Source organism: Bufo gargarizans, chromosome 8 (assembly GCF_014858855.1).
Source record: "Bufo gargarizans isolate SCDJY-AF-19 chromosome 8, ASM1485885v1, whole genome shotgun sequence".
NCBI lineage: Eukaryota > Metazoa > Chordata > Amphibia > Anura > Bufonidae > Bufo > Bufo gargarizans.
The window spans coordinates 58,874,606-58,892,083 of record NC_058087.1 but is presented as its reverse complement, the minus strand read 5'-3'; the positions used below and the strand labels follow the sequence as shown (position 1 = coordinate 58,892,083).

Sequence of the window (17,478 nt, the reverse complement as noted above, 5' to 3'; positions counted from 1 at the left end):
CACTAGGTCTTAGACTTAAATGGAACTCAGCAGATATTGTCATAGAGCTAGCCTTTGTGACGTCATTACACATATGACATCTTCACAACACTTATGTAGTCAACTGGCCTGTGACATCAATAGGACTTTATCACACCAACTATTGACTTAGCCTGAACTATCAGAGTGCTGCCATCCTTGTTTTTGTGTGTGTGTGTGAAATGTGCATAAACACATTTAGGGACCTGAGGGACCCCTGGATATATCTTGTTCAGTTGGGGCACAAACACTTTTAGACTGAGTACAAGTCAGTAGCCAAATCACATAAGCTGTCTCCATTATACATTATTTTAAGTGATCCAAGAATAATGATATTTTGGGATATATTTTATCTTCCTTTTATTTGTACAATTTTTAATAAAGGAAATTGGTTGTTTTTATGGAATATCAAAGGCATTTAATTATTTTTTCTGCTTGGTATTGGAAGTCTTCACTATTGGTAAAAAAAAATCATATTGAATATAGCTTATAGATTGTAAAAAGTCAGATCTGTTTACTCAGTGTCTGCTTCCATCACCTGAAATGTGAGCTCTCCCCACCCTGGAGAGATGAAGACTGTTCTAAGTGCATGCAGCGGTTCATATAAAGATTAAATCTAACTCCACTGCCTCAGGTCCCTGAAATAATGAGACATTTTTCTGACTTACACCTTTTTTATTACAACAATATTGCTGGGCAAACCGATGGCCTAACACTCAGCACCTGTCTTGATTATTTTTTATATTTTTCATGCCTAAACCCTTTTGTTCTCTTGCCAGCTACACGGGTATTTAGAAAGCGAGCCACTTACCATCCAGCTGTTCATCGGCACGGCAGATGATCGCCTGCTGCGACCTCATGCCTTCTATCAAGTCCACCGCATCACCGGCAAGACTGTATCCACCACAAGCCATGAAACCATCATCTCCAACACCAAAGTCTTGGAAATCCCACTGTTGCCTGAGAACAGTATGAAAGCCATGTAAGCCTTGAACCACCTGCTTGCCAGGCCTGTTCTTGTACCTGTGACTACAGTATTGGTTGGAGAAGCCAATATGGGAATGCTTTGTTATGTAAAGTCCAGAATTTGCCCAGCTTTTCCCTCTCAGCTCTTTCACTGTGCTTTTTGAAGTACCTCTCCCAATTTTACCACCTTCATAAACCTTACAAAACTTTCCTAACAACTGATTACTTTTGGTTATAGTGTTTCAGACCATGTGCCTGCTGCTTTTTATAAATCGCATCTCAGTTACATAGCTGTAAATATCCACTTCAGCCATAGTGTACAGTTTATAGCATAGGACTTATTGCATCTTGTATTTTGAAGTACCATACCCTGCTTTTTCATGTGATTAGACTGCTCACGTTATTGCTTTAGGTTTTGCAGGTGTCTTGGTTTCAACTGCAAAAAAGTGAGTCTCTAAGTAGTCAAACCATTACAGCAGTTCAAATGGTAGCACTCGGGGCTTTAGAAAGACAGGTATAGCACGCTCCAGTCAGGCTCCGTGTACACATACCCTGTTTAACCTGGTTATCACATATCGGACTTATATATCATGAACTTCAATGCAATCTACTAAAATGCATTTCAGTAGGAAATGGTTAAGTCAGAGGTGCCTCTTCACTTCACATTTTAGTAATTCCTATGAAAGAATAAAGCAAACATGCTTCCTTAAAAGACTGTCAGCAGTTTTGACAATGGTAAACTGCTGGCAGCGCTAGGTAAGGGCTTGGGAGAACAGTAAAAACATATTTTTTGCAAAGCTTTTATCAGGAGTATTGTGAATATAAACTTTTAGTCTGCCAAGCACTGCTCTTGTGACTGCCCGGGAGACAGAGCTTCCCTGTGTAGTGTGCTCTGCTCTCTGCATTAATCTGATTCACAGCTGTCACTCACAACAGAGAGGAGGGACTGTCAAGCAGCTCAATGCAGTGAGCACTTCACAGTGAAGCCCTGCCCCCAGTGCACTAAAGGAGCAGAAGCTGCCAAATAAAATTTCATATTCACACTACTCCTGATAACAAAAGCTCCTCAAAAGTTAAATTTTTACTGCTCACCCCAGCCCTTATTGTAGTGCTGTCAGCAGTTTAGAATGGTAAAAATGCTAAGTGGTTGACGTTCTAATATCCTTTCCTCATGTAGTATAAAAAATGTGTACAGAAGTAAGAGTATGCTGCAGATTTTTTAACATTATGCTCATTTTTGTGGGGAAAAAGAGTGGATTTGCACCCCACATTTCACACTTTGTAATGAATAGAGTGAAATCCCCGGTGGGGCTCAGACTGCCATAAAATCTGCATGTGTTAGGCTTCGTTCACATCACCGTTCAGCCTTTCCGTTCTCCTGCTCCGTTTAAGAGCAGGAGAACGGAAAGGACGGACTCGGCGCATAACTGAGCTGAATGGTACCTAAGGGCCCCATAGACCTGCATGCACTACTTTTGTCCTGGCTCCAAAATCTTCATAACGGACCCCATTATAGTCTATGGGGTCCTTAGGCTCCGTTCGGCTCAGTTATGTGCTGAATCCGTCCTTTCCGTTCTCCTGCTCCTAAACGGAGCAGGAAAATGGAAAGGCTGACGGAGATGTGAATGATGCCTAACACATGCAGATTTTGCGGCGGAATCAGTGCAGTTTTACAGCAAGATCCGCAGCAGCAGTATAACATAGGACTAAATGACACAAAAGGATGGCTATAAGAAAGCTAACTATTCACATTTAATTCTAAACTGTCTCCCATCCGATAAATTATTTTGTATACATCAATGCCAAGAATATTGATGCAATTCACAAATTGTGATTAACTTGAACTGTCTATTGAAATTGTGTGAGTCTATATAACACTTTGTTCCTTCCTTCTATAACATGGACTGTTTAACAGTTTAACACATTGATATGATTCATTGACATCACCCGAGATGTAAGCGTGCCAACAGCTTCTCTAATTAATGACACATTCTCATTTCATGCAGTTTGCTCTGTAGATTACATGATAGGTGGGCGATTCTTCCTCAAGCAGATTTTGCCATTGTCAACCTCAGTCATTGAATACTGTTAAAAAATGATATTATTTAATTGAATCTAAATCTAGAAGGAGCTGATGGGAGATACTGGGAAGGGACATATTGTGATATTATAACGTGGAGGGGCTCACTGACAGGGTATACAGGGGAATGTCTAATCTGAACAGAGACAATCACAGGGGATATATCAAGATATTCAAACCTGGGCTTACATAATTCATGACCTGTATAAAAATCGTGGAAATTTTAACCCACATTTAAGCCACGTCAGAGCATTAGTGATGTTTTCAAAAATGTAAAGAGACTCTTAGTTCCCCCGACTTAGGCCTTATTCAGATGTCAGTGAATAATGGATGTGTGCTGTCCATGTTTTCCAAGATCGGCACACGTACCCATTGATTTTAATGTGCATATTCACACACACATGATTTACCGCATTCCAGGGTTACACCATGGAAGCATGCCCTATTTTTGGCCATGTTTAAGGATCCATCATGCCCATTATATTCTATGGGTCAGTGAAAAAACAGGGACACAACACAGATGGCATCCGTGTTTCACGGATTATTGCTATAAGATGCTCTTGAAATTCAGCTGAACTGTGTCCATGGAATACGGATGACGCACAGAGGGCAAAAAAATGGACACATGGACCGCATGGGTGCCTCACGGACATCTTCATAGATGAACCACTGACCATCTTGCCACTGATGTCATTGCGGTCAGGGATGTGTGAATGAGGACTTAGGCCTCCTGCATACGAACGTGTGCTGCCCGTTGCTGTATTGCGGACCACATTTACTTGTCCGCAATACACAGGCGCCGTTCCGTGGGCATTCCACATCACGGATGCAGACCTATTCACTTCAATGGGTCTGCAAATACAGAGATCCGGAATGGTGCGGAACGGAAGCACAGAACTGAACCCTACTGAAGCACTATGGAGTGCTTCCGTGGGGTTTCGTCCAGTACTTCCGTTCCGCAAAAAGATAGAACATGTCCTATCTTTTTGCGGAACGGGCGGATCGCGGACTAATTAAAGTGCGACTGCCCCGCGGTCGGTGTTCGTGCATTGCAGCCCACAATTTGTGAGCTGCTGCATGGCCACGGGGTTCGTGTGCAGGGGGCCTTACATGAGTACATGTATTTCCAATGAAATAACAATTCTGAAGCATCCTAGAACTCTGCATTCTGCCATTCTTCTGTTAGAATATATTTAGCACAAACCTTTTTTTGACCATTTTTTCTTTTTAAAACACATCCGGATTTGGGCTGAAATTCAATAGGGTATTTGGAAACACCGACAGAGCTCTTTTTGTGGTGTTTTTGCTAAATTTAGCTGAATTGTGCTTTTTGGGTCCATGTTTTTTTTTCTCCAAAATGCAGCATTTTCCAGGCATGTTTTTTGAGGCATTTTTACATAGGCTCATCTATAGGACAAAAGGCCTAATAAAATGTAAAAAAAAATAACTGTATAAAAATGGCACATTTTTACAAGCCAGAAAACCATGTGTGCGAAGTTTAAGTATCTCGGTTTCCACACTTCCCATCTAGTACTGGTGGTGTCAGACCGTGTAGGGAAACATCCAGTGCCATTTATTCATAGGTTTCTAGGAGGAATAATAGGAGTGGCACAATGTAATCTTCTAAGAAAAAGATGCCCCAGAATTGCCATATTAAGGGGAATGCAATGGGGGTGACAGATCCACATTGCCTCAGACTTTGAAGATTTCTGTATTTCAGTCCACTTTGGAGTTCACAAATAAGGGAAAGCTGCGTTTTATTTTCCACGTAGGCATGAAATGGTGAAGAGAATTGGTTTTAAATAGGTCGAGGCTGACTTGTAAAAATAAATGATTTTGTGTTTTCCTGTTAATGATATATAAGTATTTATCGAAAGATTTTTGACAGGTGCCTTTCAGCATTGATAGCATCAAATCCCCCCATGGCACGTCCGGCTCAATCTTGTTTCAGTGAAACCCTCAAATGATTTGATGACTGAGGTTTCATGTAACACGGATATATCCGGCCGCCTCTATGTTATCCTCTCTTCCCATTTACCACATCGTGGCAGGGACATGGCTGTAGGTCTGGCAGGAATGCCCATGGCACCAGTTGTTGATAGGATGTCATTCCCAATATGCTTTGTCAGACATCTGACATCTTAGTTCTGGAACTGTGTACGTTACATTTTACAGTAATTGTATTGGGAATGTCATGTGTAATTGCTCTTTTCTTTTAACAGCATTGATTGCGCAGGTATATTAAAGCTGCGCAATTCTGACATTGAGTTGCGGAAGGGAGAGACTGACATTGGCAGAAAGAACACCAGGGTGCGACTGGTGTTCCGTGTACACATTCCACAAGCCAACGGGAGGACGCTGACTCTTCAAGCGGCATCCAATCCAATTGAGTGTTGTAAGTCAGCTCTTCATTATTCTTTAAGTTACACAAATAACCACTAATGGAGACAAACGTAGCTTATAGGGCATAGGGTCAGCAGATTTGTACCTATGACACTGGCTGACCTGTTACACGTGCGCTTGGCAGCTGAAGGCATCTGTGTTGGTCCCATGTTCACATATGTCCACATTGCTGAGAAAGATGATGTTTTCATATATGCTAATTAGTCACTAGGAGCAACAGGGGTGTTGCTGTTACACCTAGATTCTCTGCTCTCTCTGAAACTGCCGCACCTTCTGCACTTCGATTGACAGCTGAAGACGTCATCACTGTCTGGCTTTGTCAATCAAAGTGCAGAGGGAGCAGCAGTTGCAGAGAGAGCTGAGCCTCTAAGTGTTACGTCCACACCCCCGTTGCTCCTAGAGGCTCATTTGCATATATTAAAATATAATTTTTCTCAGTAATGCGGGCACATATGTACATTTGACCAACACAGATGCCTTCAGCTGCCAAGCGCACATGTAACAGGTCAGCCAGTTTCATGGGTACAAACCTGCTGACAGATGCCCTTTAAGATGATGTTGCTGTAATAGCCATATATATGTTTATGTATCTCATGGTTGTTATGCCACATATACCACAACATACATTATAATAGCTCAGTCTAAGGACAGCCCAAGAGTAAATTATAAGGGACAGCCCAGGAGTAAAGGCCCTATTAGACGGGCAGATTATTGTGAAGATGATCGCTAATAATTGTTCATATGAACGCTTGTTAGCGATCATCTGGCAGTGTAATGCTGCTGCCAGTTATCCAATGAACTAGCAAATGCCCGTTCATTGGGTAATCGGGATCTTTTACATGTTTAAAAATCCTGCTTTGTCGGCTGCAGATCTCGCTGTGTAATAGGCGCTTTGCGGCCATCAAACAATGAGACAGTATAGGAACAAGCGATACATTAGCGATTGCTCATCTCTATACTGAGGAGGAGATCGCTGCATGCAATAGCAGCGGTCTCCTTCTCCAGCAAGCAGGCAATTGATGGGAGGGAATGCTTCCCTCCCGACAATCGTATGCTCTATCTGCCCGAGTAATAGGGCCTTTACTATCTGTAATGCATTTACCTTGTACTAGTGAGTACACATAGAAGACCAGATAGCTAGCAGGCCATCAGAAGTCATCAAGCGACAAAATCCAGAAACTTAGTAACATATGTTAGACACCCTGTTCTGATAGCATATCTGTTGCATTGTGTCACCACTGCTTGAGCACTTGCGTGTAATCTATAATGAGTATATCACTATATTTACTCAGGACATTTGAAAACTTGCTGAGTGACAACTGTGTTATATTTCGTTTTCTTTGTAGCCCAGCGTTCTGCTCAAGAATTGCCTTTGGTTGAGAAGCAGAGTATTGACAGCTTCCCAGTGAGTGGTGGGAAGAAAATGATTGTGACTGGGCACAACTTCCATCAAGATTCCAAAGTCATATTTGTTGAGAAAGCACCAGGTTTGTCAATACTATGTTCTGCAGACTGAACAAATATTGCTCGCTTGTGATTTTGTACATATCAATATTTTACTGTTTGAGTGCATTCTTGTATTTGCCACCTGTGTACACACAGTAGACATATGATAGAGTGCATCCATTCATTTCCCAACCCGCTCTATGTCATATAGTGATGATTACAGTGACGGGAATGAGAGACTTTGGAGTAGGTCTATCCAGAATGACTGTAATAACAGTGTGGTAGCATCTGCTTTCAAAGGCTAAAGCATGGCCTTCCGCTCAAAGGGGTTATCCAAAGTCTAAAACATGCCCCCACCAATACCCGGGCCCCTCATATAGATTAAACCTACCTGCTCCCTGGCGGGTGACGCTAGGGAGGCTCGTTCCTGTCGCTGGATGTTTTTGATCCGTGTGAAGGGGAGATGCAACAGAGGCCGTGCGGGGATCAGGAGTGACGCGGTTACTGGGGAGTGGGGTAAGTATAATGTATTTGAGGGGCCCAGGCATTGGGGGCTTGTTTTAGACTTTGGATAACCCCTTTTAGCATAAGGTTACAAAGCTGCTTGCATTATGCAGGGGCGGACTAGGAACTTAAAATATTCCTGGAAAAATTAAAAATAAAAGTGGCCCCATGTTGTAGGTGGCTCCAAACTGACAGAAGACGGGACAACAGAAGTAGGCTGGGCCAGAAATACCGTAGTGCAGAACAAAATACCACCACCGCAACAACAAAATACCACACTGCAGCATAAAATACTGCCTCAGCATAACCAAACACCACAGTGCAGCACAAAATGCCTACATTAATTATTACTGGAAACAATACATATGTACCTGGATGGCAGCCGAAAGGAGGGCTTGGGTGGCCCTCTGAGCATCGGCCCACCAGGAAATTTCCTTGTAGGGTCTAAGGCCAGTCCGCCCATGGCATCATGTGATTCAAGCTATCCCTTTCTTTTTCTTCTGCTGCTGTTATTGATGGTCACTGCTGCACACATACCAATTTGCAACTCAGTTTCAAGTTGATAGCTTGGAACATTGTACCACAGTTTCTACCATGCACTCATAGACAACCAAAGACTTTGTTAAAGGGGTTATCCAGCCATTTAATATGGATGATCTATCCTTAGGGTAGGCGATCAATATTAGATCAGGGGTTTCGCCTCTTGGCATCTTTACTGATTAGCTGAAGGAACTGTGATGCTAAGGCAACCACTGCAGCCTCTTCTGTTTATATCAGTCCAGACACTGTTCATGCGCAGAATGCTGTACAGAATGCTGTTCTTTTGTGTGTTGCAGCTTTACTGCACCTGATCAGTAGAATTACCAGAAGCTGGAGCCTAATGATCTAATATTGATTAAAGGGGTTGTGCAGTGGTTTAATGTTGATGACTTGCCCTCAGGATAGGTCATCAATTTCAGACAGGTTGGGGTCCAACTCTCTGCATCCCCGCTGATCAGCTGTTTGAAGAGGTAGTGGCACTCGTTTGAGCACTGCTTCTGTTTCAAAATCACCTGGGTGCGATCTCCCAGTTGTAATAACATTACAGTGCCTCTACAGGAGACAACGCACAGGTAATGGAAGTGGAAGTGGCTCTCGCATGAGCATAGCCACACAAGTCAAACAGCTGATGGGTGGGGGTGCCGGGAGTAGGACCGCACCCGATTTGATATAGATGATGTATCCTGAGGATAGGTCATCAATATTACATCACTGCACCACCTCTTTAAGATAGGACATCAGTTTTAAAAGGATGGATAAGTCCCTTTCTGGTTTGAACAGTCCCATATGCGTTAGGTTAAGGTTAATGGTGGCACTGCCAACAGGATGCTTTGTGTGTGGTCAGCCTTTATTTTGGATCTCTTACTATGCTACAGTTCTTATAGTTAACTACAGTACATTTGGATAGCTTTTTATACTTTTCCATATACTAATTGTGGCCATGGAATTTTCTATCTTATCTATCTACAGTGAGGAACAGAAGTATTTGAACACCCTGCGATTTTGCAAGTTCTCCCACTTAGAAATCATGGAGGGGTCTGAAATTCACATTGTAGGTGCATTCCCACTCTGAGAGACAGAATAAAAAAAAATCATTGTATGATTTTTAAAGAATTTATTTGTCTTGCACTGCTGAACATAAGTATTTGAACACCTGAGAAAATCAGTGTTAATATTTGGTACAGAAGTCTTTGTTTGCAATTATAGAGGTCAAACATTTCCTGTAGTTCTTGACCAGGTTTGCACACACTGCAACAGGGATTTTGGCGCACTCCTCCACACAGATCTCCTCTAGATCTGTCAGGTTTTGAGGCTGTCGCTGAGCAACACAGAGTTTCAGCTCCCTCCAAAGATATTCTATTGGATTTAGGTCTGGGGACTGGCTAGGCCACTCCAGAACCTTGATATGCTTCTTACGGAGCCACTCCTTTGTTATCCTGGCTGTGTGCTTCGGGTCGTTGTCATGTTGGAAGACCCAGCCACGACCCATCTTCAATGCTCTGACTGAGGGAAGGAGGTTGTTGCTCAAAATCTCACAATAAAGGGCCCCATTCATCCTCTCCTTAATACAAGTGCAGTCGTCCTGTCCCCTTCACAGAAAAGCACCCCCAAAGCATGATGTTACCACCCCCATGCTTCACAGTAGGGATGGTGTTCTTGGGATGCAACTCATCCTTCTTTTTCCTCCAAACACAACGAGTGTAGTTTAGACCAAAAGTTCTACTTTGGTCTCATCTGACCACATGACTTTCTTCCATGCCTCCTCTGGATCATCCAGATGGTCATTGGCAAATTGCAGACGGGCCTGGACATGTGATGACTTGAGCAGGGGAACCTTCCGTACAATGCATGATTTGAAACCATGACAGCGTAGTGTTCTACCGACAGTGACTTTTGAAACTGTAGTCCCAGCTCTCTTTATGTCATTGACCAGCTCCTCCCTTGTAGTTCTGGGCTGATTCTCAGCTTTCCTATCATCAGTGATAGCCCACGAGGTGAGATCTTGTATGGAGCCCCAGTCCGAGGGAGACTGACAGTCGCCTTTAGCCTCTTTCATTTTCTAACAATTGCTCCAACAGTTGATCTGTTTTCACCAACCTGCTTGGCAATTGCCCCGTAGCCCTTTCCAGCCTTATGGAGGTCTACAATTTTGTCTCTGGTGTCTTTTGACAGCTCTTTGGTCTTGCCCATGGTAGTAGTTGGTGTCTGACTGTGGGGTGGACAGGTGTCTTTAAAGAGCTCAGACAGGTGCTACTAAGTCAGATTAATGAGTGAAGTAGATGTGGACTTTTTAAAGGCACAGTAACAGGTCTTTGAGAGCCAGACTTCTTGCTGTTTCTCAGGTGTTCAAATACTTATGTTCAGCAGTGCAAGACAAATAAATAAAAAAAATAATCATACAATCATGTGATTTCCAATTTTTTTTTGTATTCTGTCTCTCAGAGTGGGAATGCACCTTCAATGTGAATTTCAGACCCCTCCATGATTTCTAAGTGGGAGAACTTGCAAAATCGCAGGATGTTCAAATACTTCTGTTCCTCACTGTATATATCTCTGTTTCATATATATGCATCTCCCTATTGTTTGCTATTAATCCGGTTACATTGTTGCATCGGGTATTTCATCACCTCAGCAGACATAGTATATACATTGATCAGCAGTTGTGCTTTGCTTGTTTTCATTGTCAGCTTGGTTTAGATAGTATATTGCCAAATGGAAAGTGTTGAAATCTTTCTACATTGTTTGTATTTTTTTCATATTAAATAAGGCAATGCTAAGATAACATGTTTGTGAATATTTCGTGACATTGTTAGCACTTATTTTGCTTCAGCGTCTTTTGTATATTTTGGTCCTAACACTTGATTCAAATAGCTGTTTAATAGACATGTTTTATTGTACATAATTTACATAAATTCATCTCAGTCTGAACTTTTCAAATTGTTTTGAGCGGTGTGATGCTATTAAGTGGTTTGTGAAAACATATATTGTGAATAATTATATTGTGTTATAATTAAGTAAGCCTATTCTGGAACAGCCTTCCATTCAGCCCACTCAACAGGCATTAAAGCCAAAATAAAGGAGCCGAGGTGAGGACTTCCTTAGTTGAGCTCTAGGTCTGGTCTTTTAAAACAATGGCCTTTTAAATATCCTGGACTTGAGTTGTAATGCCAATTAATGTTAGACAAAAAAATGTTCGAGTATCCAATGGCGATGCATCATTCTACAGTAAGTCTTGTTTTAATTGTATTTTGCGCGCAGCCACTTAAATGCAATTGAAATAAAAATATATAATAATAGTAATTTTAGTTAATTAGCCATCTGCAGTATCTCCAACAGCAGGGTGTTTTCTTGTTACCTTCAAGAGTAAAAACAACAGAAGCAGGTACCTGACACCCTGCATATAGCTGCTGGGGGTTCCGCTTTTCTTCTGAAGACTAAGGAGATTTGTTCTTTGAAAATTAAAATTAACATAAAAGTTAATAACATTCCTAGTGGGCTTCAGCTAATAGAATTAGAGGAGGTTAGTCATTATTATAAACACCTTAGTAAAATGAAGCAAAATAATGAGTGCTTCTATAGAAAATAAAATAATCATAGTAGGCAGAATCAAAGGGTTGTCGCTTGCTATTTTGCCGTTGTATAACAAAAAAAAAAAAAAATCAACATTTTAATGGGTAATTATAATCTGTAGCAGCACACTTAAAAGCCTAGCAGTGGGTGAGTAATTAACCATAAGGAGGCAGTAGAGAAAGGGCAGTAAAAGTGGTCACTACCTTCTTTTATTAACCAGTTCAGTCACAAAGGTTTTATATATAGTACAAGTGGCAAGTATTCATGACGAGTGGGACCTAGAGGATTGCAACACAGACTCTCTTGAGGTTTGGAACTGTTTACAGAGCACAGACACGCTGCCATTTTTATTTAATTTTTTATACGTGGGACATAATACGTTTTATTCCTGCAGGACAATTCATTTTCATTGCCTTTTTTGTATTGCGTAAATGTTGCATTATCTCATTTGAGTCATTTTTCTCACTTTTTCTATGTATTGCTAGGATATAACAGCATAGGGATTTGACTAGTTTCTACCTGAGTATTTCTATTGACCAACAAAACTCAGATTGCACTGTGCCTTTATGATATGGTATCTTATTTTGGATTTACAAAAAACTAAACTCAAATGAATCTGTACTTTTGTAGAACATTAAAGGTGTTGTGCCACCATTAATTGTTATTTTATATTATTCAGCAGGGAAAATGAGTTACTTTTATAATTTACCTTGTGTTCCAAAATGCTCCAGTTGCGAGGTATTCTCTTCACTTCATTACAGTGGCGACCCCTGGTGTTTAATATGTATAGTAATGTGCGCATTCACTGAGGTGGTCGCACATGCTCAGTTCCATCCTTCATCTGCCACCAGCTGTACCTACTGTTAGAAGCTGTGACAGTTACAAGGAGATAACGGCAGCACACACCCACTGAACTGCAAGCCTGAAGAGAATCAACTGGAGCAAATGTGGAGATCTCTGGGTCCATGTGTGATACAGGGCTGGTTCTATTGTCATGTTCTATGTGATGTCTGATTTTCATTTTCATCAATCATTACTTAATATCTTTAACTTTATTTGAAAGTGTCTTAATAACTGTTAAAATGTTACAAGTAAAGTTAAAAAAATATAAATAAATATGTAAATATATGCAAATTCTTATTTTTTTGCCCTTTATTGGTTTACGATTGACACAATCTACAATAATCTACAGTAGTTTGGGCAAAACGAACTGTGGACTTGTGATACATAAGGGCGCTGTCAGCTGTGGGCATTAGGTGGGCAGAAGCCACGGGTCCACGCAGCTTGCTAATGAAAGGAGTGTTAACTTTTTGTTGATTGTTAATGACCATGCTGTTTGGCCATTAAGAAACTGTAAGAAGCTGTGTTACGTCAACAGATTATCTGACCAATTTGTGTCCAATCAGACCAATAGTTGGTGTGTACAACAAAAGATCTGTGTGTGTAAACGGCCATCTGACCAAAAATCTGTCAGATAATCTGTTGGTGTAATACAGCCTTTAGCACTGGCAAGTCACCCGGACCTGTACATCCAAGCCGTGGGGCTTCCTTATTTGATGGCTGCTTCATGGGACTGCACAGAACCCTGTCTCCCGCTAATGAAAACAATTAGCACAATGTAAATACCCATTTATTGCTTATAGTTGTTCAATCAGTACCCAAAAAATGTAAGCAAAACAGCTGGATTGCGTTGCCTCACAGCACTTTCGCAGTTCTACTGTCGTCGCCCCATGTAATGCCAGTGGATACGAGTTTGTGTTTCGCTGCATTACAAATATCTTTGATAAGGTTATTTCTTTTTGCCTATATAGAGTGCTCCATAGAGATTTTCATCATTCACATCAGAACTACAATGGGGCTCACAATCTGTATTCCTATCTCAAGAGCACTCACACACTAGAGTCAACCCTTACCATGTCATTAACAAATGATATACTCGCTTGTTTCTTCAGTGGCATTCTCTGCACACTGGTTCAGCACTCTCGCACAAAATGCTGCGTGTGATTCCAGCCTAACATGTCTTTGACATTTATACCCAAACTGAATGTATAATTCTCCCGGTTCCTTCTTGGAATCAGAATGCAGATTGCTTATATACACATCCATCCGAGTGACTTCTCAGCTCCCAAAATGCATTTGCAACTTTACATTTCTGAATTCTGTCCTAATGTAAAATAAAGCAATATTAAAAGAGAAAGCAGAACAAGGTACAGTAAAGAAAAAAAGAAAAATAAATTTACACTATGCAGTTTTCCTTTAATTCTTAGGCCCCCTGCACACAAACGTGTGCGCCCCGTGGTCGTGCACACAGTCCGTGGGACAGCCACAGCGGATCGCTGACCCATTCACTTGAATGGGTCCGCGATCCGGCCAGTTCCGCAAAAAGATAGGACATGTTCTATCTTTTTGTGGAACAGAAGTATGGGACGAAACCCCACGGAAGCACTCCGTAATGCTTCCGTAGGGTTCCATTCCATGCTTCTGTTCCGTACCATTCCGCATCTACGGATTTGCGGACCCATTCAAGTGAATATATGAATATGGAATATGGCCTTAATATTATGCTAATTTGGCAGGTTACAGTTATTATTAATGAATGGCAAGTAAGGGCTCATGCACGCGACCGTTCCGTTTTTTGCGGTCCGCAAATTGTGGATCCGCAAAACACGGAAGCCGCCCGTGTGCCTTCTGCAATTTGCGGAACGGAACAGGCGGCCCATTGTAGAAATGCCTATTCTTGTCCGCAAAACGGACAAGAATAGGACATGTTATATTTTTTTTGCGGGGCCACAGAACAGAGCAACGGATGCGGATAGCACACGGAGTGCTTCGCATCTTTCGCGGCCCCATTGAAGTGAATGGGTCCGCACCCGAGCCACAAAAACATGCGGTTCGGATGCGGACCTAGAACAACTGGTCGTGTGCGTGAGGTCTAAGATAGAGAAAATGCTACATGTCTTGAAGAGAACTCTTTGCACCAGTGGATTTTACACGAAGATCCAATTCATAGCCTTTTCTATTCACAACAGACATTAGTCAAACATGCCAGGAGAAAATATACAGTGGAAGAGAAAGTTATTGGAGGTGATTGTGCACTATTGCACTTTAGACTGGTTTTAGCTTCAGGTCTGACATTAATCCATACCTCTTGCAAGACAAAATCTCAGCTGTTATACCCTCAAGAGGCCGCGCATTATCCTGCTCCTTCAATAGGGAGTCTCTGTTCTAACAATGACTCATTCCAAGGGAATCCCAAATGAACAATCATGTCAGTGCTTGAACTTGAGAGCATGAGTGCTGCCTTTTCAAATTAACCCTCTGCTTCTTTGTCAGCTGTGTTATGACTGCATGGAGCAATTGTGTGTTTCCAGTTGACATGTACTTAATATGCACATATATAGTGCCAAAACAGAGTGGATTCTGTATTCATCCCCCGGAAAAACAAAGCTTTTTTTTTTGTGTCCTTACACAGATGAATTTGGCACTGGCATTATTTTACCAGTAAAAAATCCCAGAATATGCTAATATGTTTTTTAGGGCAGAGGTTTTTTTCTAAATAACAAATTTTCTTGCCAGCCTTTTTTCCCCAATAGTGAAAGAAATGTAAAGAACCTAAAAAAAATGCCACAGCTACAGTATGCTGCGTTTTTGAAAAGAAGGCAAAAAGACAAAATATGCCACCTAATGAACAAAAACACCAGTAGCCAAAAAAATATTTGTGTGTCCTGCATTTCCTATTTCCCATAGACTTTCAGCTAATATGTGAAGCTGCCATTTTTACAGCAAAAAATGCAACAATAAATGCAAAAACACCAATGAGATGAAAAAGAACGCTATCAGAAACCTATGTCTAAAAACAGCCTATTGCTGGTTTAGTCTTTTTTCCCACACAGATTTGTTCTGGGCTTTTTTACCATAAAAAAAATTCTATGAAGTCCACTACCATTTTTTACATACTGCATGCCTTTTTAAAGCCTTTTTTAGTGGCATTTTTGTGTTTAATATGTTTGAATGTCTTTTTTCAGGTGTTTTCCCTATAGATAAGGGGATGTAAAAGTGCCTGGAAAAAACACTTTTGCTTCAATATGATGCATTTTTAGAAAAATGTCAGAGACACAAAAAACGGCAACAAATGCCAGTAACAAAATAAAAATAAAAAAGCTTGAATGGCCTGCATTTCCTAATTTCCATAAACCTTCTGCCATCTTTTTGGGGCTTGCATTTTTTCAGCAAGAAACATGTGCAAGAATGCCTCAAAAATGTAAAAGTTCTGAAAAACACCACTAAAAACCTATGAGTTTTTTAAGCATGCTGTATTGTTTTTTTTATTATTTTTATTACGTTTTTTACCAAGTTATAGGAAAAAAAGACTTTCTATGTCGGGGTGCACAACGTTTTCTGGTTGGGGGGCCACATTATAAGACTGAACGAATGATGAGAGCCCAAAAAAGATGTAAAGGGATATTAATAACTGGAATATTGTATTTATGGCATATTGAACACACAGTGTATATCATTAATGTCATGAGGAAGGACCTTTATTGATTATAGTCTGAAACGCGTAACACAAGTGTACCTGTATGGAATATTTTAAAACCGCTTGAATAAAGATTTATACCTTGATCATTTGGAGCTGGATCCAAAAAGTTTTTTCTGATCATTAATGTCTAGTTACACTTCTAGGACTCCCATCTAATGGCGGAATACATGAAAGATACATGTGAGCAGCCTGAAGACATAGACATACCTGTTACCAGATGGTTGGGGGTTGCACAGAATGGTATCAAGGGCCACAGGTTGTGCACCCCTGACCTATGTCCATATGCCTTAGTAGCGTATATTGACATCATAATGGGGATTCTTTAATCTGGTGCCCCTTTAGTAGGGCTCTTGCACCTGACCATAGCTGGTTATCCAGCAGTGTGTGTTACGCATTTTGCGGAAGGGAATGTCCAGCCCTCTATAGAACAGTCATAACTTTGTCCGTGAAATAGACAAGAATAGGACATGTTCTATTTTTTTTTGCTGGTGCCGCAGGGCAGACCTACTGTGCTGTCTGCATCTTTTGTGACCCCATTGACATCAATGGGTCTGCATCTGACCCATTGCAGATCGGAAGTGGACAAAAACCACGGTCGTGTGCAGAGTCCTTAGGCCACTTTCACACAATACTGACCAAAATACAATGCGAAATGCAATGCGAAAGTGGCCTAAGCCAGAACAGAGAACTACTGCAAGCAACAATGCTCACTTTCAAAGACTCAGCAAGATCATGTATTGTAGACGGCATCATGCCACACCATGCTTTTCCTGTAGCCGCCATTGCAGGAGAAATGTGCAGGTACTAGACCCATTGCAATCAGTTTATAAGGCAAGTATGTGCATAAGGCTACATGCACATGAACGTTCCGTTTTTCTTGCAGATAGGATGCAAACCCATTCATTTCAATGGGTCCGCAAAAAATGCGTGTGCTTTCCGCATCAGTATGTCCGTTCCGTAGCCCCGCCCAAAAAATAGAACATGTCCTATTCTTGTCGGTTTTAGTGATTGTTACAATGGATCCGCAAAAAAAAAAAAACAGATGGCATACGGATGAATGTAGAGGTGGCTGCTCTTTCCATTCACCAATTTGGTTATGAAAACAGCCAAACAAACTGCCACGTCAGACGGGAGACACAACTATCCTGTGGTATGCCAGAAATGTCTATGGGGAGAATACCCATAACGGTACAACTGCACAACAAGGTCGTGTCACGGTTGTAACATGGCCGCTCTGCATTCGAATATCGCACTGTTGAAAGGGGGTTGTTAACAGTACAGACCCACTGAACAGTGCAGTCTTCATTAGTTTAATTAGAGCCTCTCTCTCTGTGCTACTGACAATCCGTTCCAATCTTTGGGATGAGATTTTCAGAAATCCATGTGCTTCCCCCCCAAAACAATCCCATTC

At 41.3% G+C, this 17,478-nt stretch overlaps 1 protein-coding gene across 2 annotated transcripts in view; it reads left to right on the top strand.

Annotated features, from left to right (window-relative positions):
* Nucleotides 1-17,478, top strand: part of LOC122945175 (nuclear factor of activated T-cells, cytoplasmic 1-like) — a 108,418-nt gene that overhangs the window by 58,293 nt on the left and 32,647 nt on the right. For both annotated transcript variants that reach the window (XM_044304105.1, XM_044304106.1), the window contains exons 4-6: nucleotides 798-1,000; nucleotides 5,287-5,459; nucleotides 6,814-6,954. In XM_044304105.1, the coding sequence (XP_044160040.1) occupies nucleotides 798-1,000; nucleotides 5,287-5,459; nucleotides 6,814-6,954 (517 nt within the window). The remainder of the gene's footprint in view (nucleotides 1-797; nucleotides 1,001-5,286; nucleotides 5,460-6,813; nucleotides 6,955-17,478) is intronic.